Source organism: Macrobrachium rosenbergii, chromosome 4, assembly GCF_040412425.1.
Source record: "Macrobrachium rosenbergii isolate ZJJX-2024 chromosome 4, ASM4041242v1, whole genome shotgun sequence".
NCBI classification, from domain to species: domain Eukaryota; kingdom Metazoa; phylum Arthropoda; class Malacostraca; order Decapoda; family Palaemonidae; genus Macrobrachium; species Macrobrachium rosenbergii.
Window position 1 is genome coordinate 39,654,099 of NC_089744.1, and position 10,907 is coordinate 39,665,005.

Sequence of the window (10,907 nt, forward strand, 5' to 3'; positions counted from 1 at the left end):
CTAATGAAAAAAACAGATGTCAGAGACAAAATGAACGTAGTAGCAATTTTTATATACTGTATATAAATAGATGAAAAGGAATGTGACTGTTATGTGCCAAATATTCTTTCCTGCAGCCATATTTTAAAATGAAAATCCATCGGGTCAACTCGTAAGAAACATTTCGTAGAATTTCCCATATATAATGATAATAAAGTACTATTCATGCTTTAGGAAGATTTTAAATGCCAAGGAAATTTTATTATAGTAAATGATCAATAGTCCACATAATGAAATTCCAGACATTTTGTAAAGTTGGTATGATCCAAATTTAACATTTATAAATCTAGATGTCAATAAACAACAGGATTATCATTTTACTGTGGTTAAATCTGGTATTAAAATAAAAGTCCACCTTTCTCCATACGAGTACAGACATTCAAGGCAAAATCGTAATATCCTTGAATATGAATCTCCCGCTTCTTTATACAGCGCAATCGTAAATTTAACACCAACAAGTACAATAGTTTTGAATAAATACCTTCAAACATAAACGGACCTGCCTATCGAAATGGAAATATGTGCAGTGTTTATAAACAATGTAGGGACGGGTGAAATAGTTCTAAAAGCTATTATCATTAACGCATGAAAAAGCTTACCTATCGAATATGATAGAAACAGACAGATGGCTCTAAACACAGAAATATCATAACAGAAACAGGCGTGTCTATTCCGCATTTCCAAATATGTTAGAAAGTGGAACAATCATTCTGAATAAAACTGAAGCATATTAGTAGGCTCTTCCATCAAGGGGGTCAGAGGCTGGTAATAACCTACCAGCGAGAGCTGTTGGAGCTGTAAATGTTATCGCCATATGAGCAAGAAAAGCAGAAAGCCTTGACATGAAGTCTTGGGTCGACAAAGTATAAGAACTTTCTAAAGATGTCAGAAGGCAAATACTCGTATAGCAGTCATTTGTCTGGGGTTACTCTAAAACAACATCAACAACAACGACAATAGGCTAATAACAATAATAATAATGTAGCTAAAATAATTTTCAAACATAACAACAACCGCAGTTAATGATAACAGTTACGATAGTGATACTGACCGCCATGACGCTAATGGAAGTTTTGTCTTAATATCTACTGTATGTACTGCAGAAAAAAATAAAGTTCTTTTTTTGTTCCCTCTTTTTTTCTTTTTTAGTAGTAACTAAATTTACTAGCTCCATAGGAGAGGCTAACGAGGAGAGATGAATTTCAACTTATTTTATCAGATTAGATATAAAGATATAATATATATATATATATATATATATATATATATATATATATATATATATATATATATATATATTTATATATATATATATATATATATATATATATATGTATGTATGTATGTACGTGAGTGTGTGCGTGCGTGCGTGCACGCATGTTTATGCACAATGAGAGATCAATAGATATGTGTATACACACACACACACACACACACAGAGTCTGTAAAGTAGGAGTACATCAATATTACGTTTAAAACAGTAATTTCGATAAAGTAAATGTTTTTTTTTTCCACTGTGTCTCGGTTTGATCACTAAACTATTGCTGTTCAATGGGTTTGCGTGCCTCAGTTAATGTTCAAGTTAGTCTTTCAGTATGATGAAACTTTTTAATGAAAATAAGCTTCTGGATCGTAAAGAAGAGATAATCACATATGTAAATGAATATGACTAAACAAGTGTCCAGCAGCTGTGTATAAACTGTGTCATATAACTGAATGTCTTAAAATCTTATTTATACTTAAATAAAAATGTCTTTGTATCTTTAAAAATCCAGGACAGTATTTAGTGATTAGGATAATTAAAAATAATATTGTAAGTAATATTGACAATAATAATTGGATTTCAGGGTTGTTAATGGAATGTCAAAATTTATTCGTATAAGCAAACATTTTTATCATTCAAAATACTCTGATTAAACCAAAAGTGTCTATGACATCTGCCTGAGATGATGGCTTTGAAATTTCACATACCGTGTCTTTGCGATAGCGAGATTTTAGAAGTCAAAATAAGTTTTACACGTATTCACGCATTAAACATTTTCGCAGTTATGCATCGACAAGACTCATCACAGTATGAACAGTTCCCTAACAGCAACGACCGTCGACAATCTCCAATATTCGAAAAGCACTACCAGAATTAGTTGTTAGATAATAAAAACACTCCCAGAATGACAGAGTAGATGCATTATAGCAAAATCAACAACTTAAAAGTTTTGAATCTATCTCGTACTTACCCAGCATGGTGTGTCTCGCGAACTGGCAAAGAAATCTAAATACAAGTGTAGTTTACTTGAAGAAACTGCGGGCAATACTGAAGCCAGGTCTCCATCAGTTTCGGAGTAAACTTAGTTTCCTCGATAAGTCTTCAACTCCTCCCACAATGTCTCACGCCCACTAAACTCCCGATCGGTAAACACAACAGGCAAGATCATGTCAACTCTAAACTTGCAGATGACGTCACAAGTTGTGCAACCCACGCGGAGCCAACACTGCTCAGGAGAGCAACGAGAATCGAGTGTTCTGTTCTACCATGTGGGATGAGAGTACTCTCTATTCCGGCACGGCTGTTCCTGTCTTTATTGTTATGATTGATCTTGGACTAGTTAGTGGTTTTGCAAAATTGACGGTCAGTTGAATTACTTGTCATGTGGTATTTTCATTCAGTTCCTAGTTTGTACTTCTCTGCATCTCGAAAAAGAAGCGTGCAAAACATCGCACAACGTAAGCGCTCTTAACATAGCCCAATATGAAAAATAATATCACACAAAATAGCTGAATACATAAATATTCATGTCAGCATTTTGTTTCCATTTTCACGTAATTTCATTTCATATACAATAGTGAAAAATGTAGTGATTTGTAAAGGAATTCAAAATTTATACCATTGTGGGGAAGTAGCAAAAGCTCGAAGGTTAACTTTATTTGAGGCGCTATACATAGGTTAAATTTCTTTAAAAGTTTTCAGCGCATGCCTATAATCTGGAAAAGATGGTAAGACCGATATGAACGAAGAATTCAATTAAATAGTTCGACCAGTAGTATAATATTAACTTTTCGAAACGACCTGAGACTCCCGTAAGAAAAAAGAAATCAAAATTTAGCTTAGAATTCCAAGATGCTCAACAAAACGAATGCAATTAAACTTAATCCTCATAAAAATCGATTAAACCTCGATATCTGGTAGGACACATACACGGATGCATGTAAACAATGAACAAATGAAAACGAAAACATGAGTCATTCGTGTGAAAATCAATACAGGATTAGTATTCCGTAATAGACATATTGCCAATCAGCTACAGAACAAAGCATTAATTTCGAAACAAAATGGTACAACACCTCCAATAAATTCGCTCCACATGTCAGGGTATTTTCGTTTTCTTTTAAAGAACATTAGGGGTTTTCAAAATGAATATGGAGTAACAAATATGAATTAAAGTTCAAACCGAAACTGAATTTAGTAGAAATAATACATAATATTTTTTCATGTGATACAATAAATATAAAATATATATGTATGATATAATATAATATATATATATATATATATATATATATATATATATATATATATATATATATATAATATAACTAATACACACACACACACACACACACACACATATATATATATATATATATATATATATATATATATATATATATATATATATATATATATATATATATCTTATAAAGTAGTTTTGACAGATTTTGTCAACACCGTTCTCAGGAGGTAAGTTCATCAGACACTGTATATGATGGAAAAAAATTGTGATTCGGGCGAGATCTATGAATCTTTTACAAACATTTGCTACCACTACTCAAAGAGTGAAGACGTTCAGGGAATCTTGTAAAACTCAGATTACATGGCACACTTCTGCTGCCAGCCTGCAAGGTTGAGAGAACTGCGCATCTTGTCCGTAGCTTCAAGCCAAAATGGTTCCTTAGGCTTTCGCCCCGCTTAGGTATGTATATGCAAAGTATCTATAGGGGAAAGAAAATGATGGAGTTATAAGATAATTTTTCAGTGGCTGAAGCTAAAAAATATATTCATTCCTGGGCGCACACTTTGTTACCGGTACAACAGCATTCCTATTTTGATCATGCTTGCAGCAAGTCGTTTATTATGTTAACCTTGTTCCATCAAGGTTTACTATTATTAGAAGAATCCCTTTTAAGACTATTTACACCTGTAGATTTTCTTTCACATATATTACATGTATATAGTACTAGCATGGCAATGAAAATGAGTTAAATTTTATAAGCGAAGATTCTTCAAATCTCTTGAAGATTTAGAATAAGCTTACCGAAGAACTTACGTACCAGCGGTTCAGTCGCCCTTGTGAAAACATTACTTGCCTCGGAATCTAGGCCAGAATGCGCTGGTCGAAACCATCTAGCTTGGAAGAGGTACAGGTTCCTTTGAGCGACCTGCAAGGAGACCAACTTGGAGAAAAATATAAAGGAGCGCCAATTTCTACAAGAGTAAAGATCTGTAGGTGGTGACTGACTGACGAGCTCTGTTGCTGGTATGCAGAGAGAAACCAAGAAAAATTTTCTTAACTTACCTTCATCATCGAGGGGTGGTCTTGTGATACTAATGAATTCCCAGTTACATTTCTTAAGTTTGAGAACTTGTCAAATAGGAGCCATCTATGATGAAGAAGTTTTTTGCTTAAAATAAGAGATGAATAACCAGTAGTTCCAGTCCCCCTCAAGAGGAATGTTGTTCTGGAAACGTATAAAATTCAAGAACTTTAGAGTAAGCACTCATAGAATTTGTAACGTGTTTGGATTGATGCAAGGTTTAAGAGAAGGTTTATACTATTACTTTTATATCTTGTTCATTTCATTCACTGGATCTCTGCGTGCTCTGAGCGTGCCGTGAGTAGAGAGGCACTCACAATTCCGAATCATGAAACTTACTTGAATGCAACTAGCGCACAGCTTCCTCATAAAACTCAGGGTAGGAGGTGGAAAATGGCAGCTACACCCAGAGGCTTCTGTGAAAACTCGAAAGACGATCGCCACACTGGGAGGGGCCGCAAGGTGTCAAATCGTTGTTATTTCTGTGAACTTTTACAAACAGCAAATTTGAAAATCTTGAGAGGTCAAATACTATATCCTGTAAAACGTTACTTATATATATATATATATATATATATATATATATATATATATATATATATATATATATATATATATATATATGTGTGTGTGTGTGTGTGTGTGTGTGTGTGTGTGTGTGTGAAATGTAAGACACAATCAAATACATATTATAACACTTCTTACTCATTAAAAATATATCCGTATAAAACATTAGAACTTTAGTTCCACCACTGCGACTTGCTCTCTAAAATGAGTATTGGAAGTTGGACGAAAGTTCTAAGTTTTGTACATACCGGTATACATTGTTATAACATGTATTATATTGTGGCTCTATTCATTTTTGAGAAGTATGACATACACGCACATTTACTGTATGTATGTATTTATATATATATATATATATATATATATATATATATATATATATATATATATATATATATATATATATATATATATATATATATATATATATAAAAGTACCTGGTTATTACACAAATAATAAGACCAAAAAAGTTACCTCACTTCAGCCAGACACTTGTAACTTCATAGCAAAAATATTAAGACTGAATACTCTAAAGGTACAGTGATCCCTTAAAACTTAACACTTGAAAATTCTATCTAAATTTACCAAGTTACAGGTGAGGTAACAACTGATAAGCTATGAACAGACTAAGGGAAAAGGGCATCACTCCAACAAATACTATAATTGTTTCCCTGGTTCTATTTCACCTAGATAAGTTTCAGGTGAACAAACAGATATATCACTGACCTTGTAAACACACACAAATATCTCTAATCACTGGTGGTCAAAATGAAACACTGCACTTTTTAAAACTTTAAACAGACAAATTTATTTCTAAGTTCAAAAGTTATAAGCAGACTTCACAGTCTCACAAAGATTCACTGTTACTTGACAACAGTGTAAGATTTACGTATTTCTTAACCAAACTTAAGTCACAAAACTTTAATTTATCATGAAATCACTTTAATTAAGTAAAATTCAAACCATTAACTTTCACTCAAGTTTTAGATACAAATATGAACATTTGCAATTAGCCTAAGTGTTCACTAAAATATTATTAAATGGGAATCAATACAGGTACGCACTGAAAAATAATACTGCAAATTAACACCGACAAAACTCTAAGTAATCACCAACACAGATCTTTGGTTAACATTGTGAAATTACACACACAGACATATAAGAATGAAATATGCAAAAATTGGAAATATACCAACAGCAATTTCACTGAGACAAAATGTGATTAAAGATTATATCAATCTCTCAAAAGATTACCTTCACTTTAAAAAAAAAAAAAGGCTAAACTCACGTCTTTCTCAAACTTACTCAAAGATAACACTTCAATTTTCACAATTACAATACAAGAAAATAAGCACATTACCTTACTCCTTTGGTAATATATATAAACACAATGCTTGAAGAACACAAATATTTTAGTACCATACACAAATATACATTTCGTGGGAGAGCTTTATAAAACTTACATGTTTTTTAGGAGAGCAACCAATTTTTACCCTTCTATGATTTGAGAGAGAGAGAGAGAGAGAGAGAGAGAGAGAGAGAGAGAGAGAGAGGGGGATTTCCTGTGTCTTTGAGATCTCTTAGCAGACTAACCCTGTTAGTCCAGTAATCTGGATTTTATCCTCAAACTAAGTTTCCAATTAGCCACTTCAAATCTTAGAATAACTTGAGCCCCTTTCTCCCACATCCAAGAACACAGAATACACAAAGAATACACAGAACACCTTATTCTACAAACAGAATACTGAATACTCACAGTATTCCAAGGCTCAGAAAAAAACATGCCAGAGCCCTTATCTGTATGACTGACATTTCCTGCCCTTTAGGCTGGACACCTGGGTAAATAGAAATAAATTTGGAATGTTCTGGCTCAAAAAGCCCTGTCAACTTGTTAGACCATCTCTCCTCAGATTATGGAACACATAATAAGGCATAGAGAAAATTAATAATTACAGAACAGGCATACATGATAAACATGTAACAAGCATTCAGCCGAGAATTGTCATCTTGTCAAGATAGGCAAAGTGGCCCTCCCTTTGGATCCATGCAGCTGTGTACACAGGAATGGGGTTATCTGATAATGTTTCAAAATATCTCTCTCTCTCCACAGCATTTAAACTTTAACTTCCACAAACACAGTGCGTTATGAACATGAATGAGTATACATTACAAAGTCACCTCAATACATATGAAATAGCTGAAAATTATATCAAAATACAAAACACAAGAGACACCTGTAAGAAATAAAGACATCTCAAAATCATAGACATCAAATCAAAACATACACATAATCTCATATTATAATATATATTATATATATATATATATATATATATATATATATATATATATATATATATATATATATATATATATATATATATATATATATATGTATATATATATATATATATATATATATATAGTAGTCTTGGTAGCAAGACATCTCAGCTTTAGGACAAAACAAAGAGAATGAGCCAAAACATTTAGTAACTTATAACTTCACTGTGCTGGAGTCATCATCCTAAAATCAACGTTTCAAACGTAACTCTTTTACATTTTAAGTACTCATAAAGTATTTGCAATGTAATAAAAAAAATTACAGGGACACTAATAATGTTAAAACTTCCGGAGAAAGCTGGAAGAGTCTAGATTTGAAACGAGTTGTAATGTTCTTGTGTGTATATGGATTCTGCTAATTATATTTCGTTTCGTTTTCAAAAGTACCTGCAAATAAAGGTTTCAGCGTGTTCGAAATCCATTATGACGAAGGACAAAGACCTTTGCTACGGCTTCCAGTTTTAAAACTAACTCCTCATGATCATGAAATCTGAAATAAGGAGTTTTAATAGAAGAACCAACATACACTAGGTGACACTGGACGTTTATGTTTTTATACAGTTTCTGATTCATAAGAAAGTGGTAATTTTTCTTAGTTTGTACTTGCAGAAAATCACTGAAGAGGTGGTTTATGGAAAATATTCATCATCTTTGGCCTAAATAGTTTTTGAGGTGGAATATACATTGTTTGAAAAGATTCAGTTTGTTACAAATAACCTTTTAGTAAAACTGCTGTCACCGAAGAAATTTTTCAAGATAATATTTCCATATGAAATCATTCTTACATTTCCCAAAAAGCTCGAAAAAATGGCGTAAAACCATTGAAGTATTAGTTAATAATATAAAAATTTTAAAATATTTATACCGTGTACCGAGAAAATTCTCCAAACCAGTAAATGATAGTTTTCTAGAGATCGTCATATTAATATCATTACTTTGTCGAGAAACGAGCACATCTAAAAATGCTAACTTGTTTTGTTCAAATTCAGTAATGAAATTTATCTTAGATTTTGAATATCAGTAGGTTAGAAACTCTCAAATACCTAAAAAGGTTCGTCCGCATAACGACGATAAGATTTAGGTTTAAAACCAATGGGGCATTGTTTTAAACATTTTGACGATAGAGATCCCGCTGCTGGTCAGTTTATTTGTTCACAATATTTCCTATCAAATAGAAAACAGATGATATTAACAACCACTTCAATCAATCTTTTAAATTGAAGTCACCAAAACTTTGATTGTTATCGTACATGTTGGATGCTGAAGTATTGACAGTTTCACTGTTCAGAAAGCCGTTGTGAAAAGAGAAAACGTTTACACGGATCATAAGATTATTGTCCTGCAATTTCATACCTTTCAGTTCATCGAAAAAGTCATGGGAATTATTTATTGTGAAGTCATGCTTGACATGTATATTTATATGAGGAATTATATTTTAAACTAATTTATAATTATGGGCCTTGAATGCTGGAAGAGCTTCCAACTTGTCACCTTCCGCTTTGCATTTCTATGTACAGTATTTTACATGGAATTCAATTGACATTCAAGCTTTCAAAATTACCTGTCCGACGGAGTAGCAATGGCTGATGGATGTATATCAGTCAGGCAAAAAATCAACAAGAGCTTCTCATTCTGGAAACACTGAATATCAAAGAACTTGTTTCATCACTAAATTCCCAAACTACACCTGTTCCTTTGATTTTATCTTAATTTGTTGTTATTCTCTGTTGTCTTCAAATGACTACGTTTTTAGTGAGGTTTTAGCTTTTGTGCTGACGTGTCAGCCTTGTTTGCTTTTACTTTTTGTGTGTTTGTATTTAAGTGCGCATCTGTTTTTTAGTAGCATTCGTTAAAATTTGGTATTGGTTCTTTTGTTACTGATTTTGCGTTGTGTTCCTTATGTGTTTGGATTTAAATATGAATAATGTATACGTAAATTTTGTGATTTTTAATTATTCTCATTTCCTAAAATTCTTCTTGTTTTTTTTTTTTTTTTCATCGTAATAGCTCCTATCTGGAATTTCCCTGATGATGTGATAACGTAATCACGAAATGTTGGAATAAAGCACTATTATGAACATCTTCATACTCCTGCCTTTATATGTATATATGTATATATATATATATATATATATATATATATATATATATATATATATATATATATATATATATATATATATATATTTGCAGCAGTAGCTTATGGTTGTGTTTTTATTATTTTTTTCTATAATACTTGATAAGAAAATTATTCTAGTTTTAGATAAAAGAAAATGGTGTGTCAGGTAGAACAGCAGATTACTCTGCTTCTCTGCCGAACAGAAAGAATGACTTATTCGGATACGGAAATGTAGTCCTCTGTTCTCTTACGCACGGCGTATTTTGTGTTTGTTTGCCTGTTTTTCCTAGATTATTTCTACGTTTGACGTCGACTGTACTCTTCATACGGCACTAAGAAAGAAATCAGATGTAAGTAATGATAACAATACCTTGTTGTAGGTATATATTATTCAGAGTTTACAAACAAAGTCATAAAGAATACAATCATTCTTTTTTTTTTACTCCGGTGAATGATGTTTATAAATTTTTTTCATAAATTTCTGCCTCGCTCACCGCCATCCGCCCCCAACCCCGTTTCCCTCTCTGGTAAATTACGGGTTTTTCCTTTTGAATCAGAAAATTCGAATAATGATTCCGCCTAACGCCTCTCAACCCAACCGTTGCCCCTCCCACTTTGCCCACGGAATTCCGTTGAGGTGGCTGCAGCCGACAACAGTTCCCGAGCTGACGAACTTTTAAAACTTTGTTTCCTAACCCTCTTTGGGCTGCCCCAAATCTATCTCTAGAAAGATGTCCTGCCCAGTCACGATCTGGAGAAAATCCGATTAGATTAATGTACAGTTATGATGTCAAAGATCCCTCTGTTCAGAGCATAGTTACGTCGTTTTGAAAGTTATTTTTTAAACTATACTTGTACATTGTAATAGTAATGGTCTGTTTAGATACGTATCTTTTTTAAAATGCGTAGCAAGGAATTTTCTTTTCGGGGCCCAAATAATCAGGAGTGATGCGTACAAGAGAACTGGTGCAAGGGCCTTAAGAGGTACTAGATAAATTTTAAAATTATATAAATAGTGTGATGAATATAGTAGTATAACAAGCAAAAATAAACAACATAGGCTACATAATAAATGTGATGATGTATTACTGAGGTTTCAGAAAATCCCGTACTTGCTTCCAGGAAATATTTAATATATGCATTTATATATGTAATATATATATATATATATATATATATATATATATATATATATATATATATATATATATATATATATATATATATATATATATATGTATGTGTGTGTGT

At 32.3% G+C, this 10,907-nt stretch overlaps 1 protein-coding gene across 1 annotated transcript in view; it reads right to left on the reverse strand.

Annotated features, from left to right (window-relative positions):
• Window positions 1-2,556, reverse strand: part of LOC136832827 (uncharacterized) — a 14,481-nt gene extending 11,925 nt beyond the window's left edge. Inside the window, exon 1 of the mRNA XM_067094477.1 lies at window positions 2,274-2,556. Within this exon, the coding sequence (XP_066950578.1) occupies window positions 2,274-2,280 (7 nt within the window). The 5' untranslated portion in view covers window positions 2,281-2,556. The remainder of the gene's footprint in view (window positions 1-2,273) is intronic.
• Between the last annotated feature and the right edge of the window lie 8,351 nt (window positions 2,557-10,907).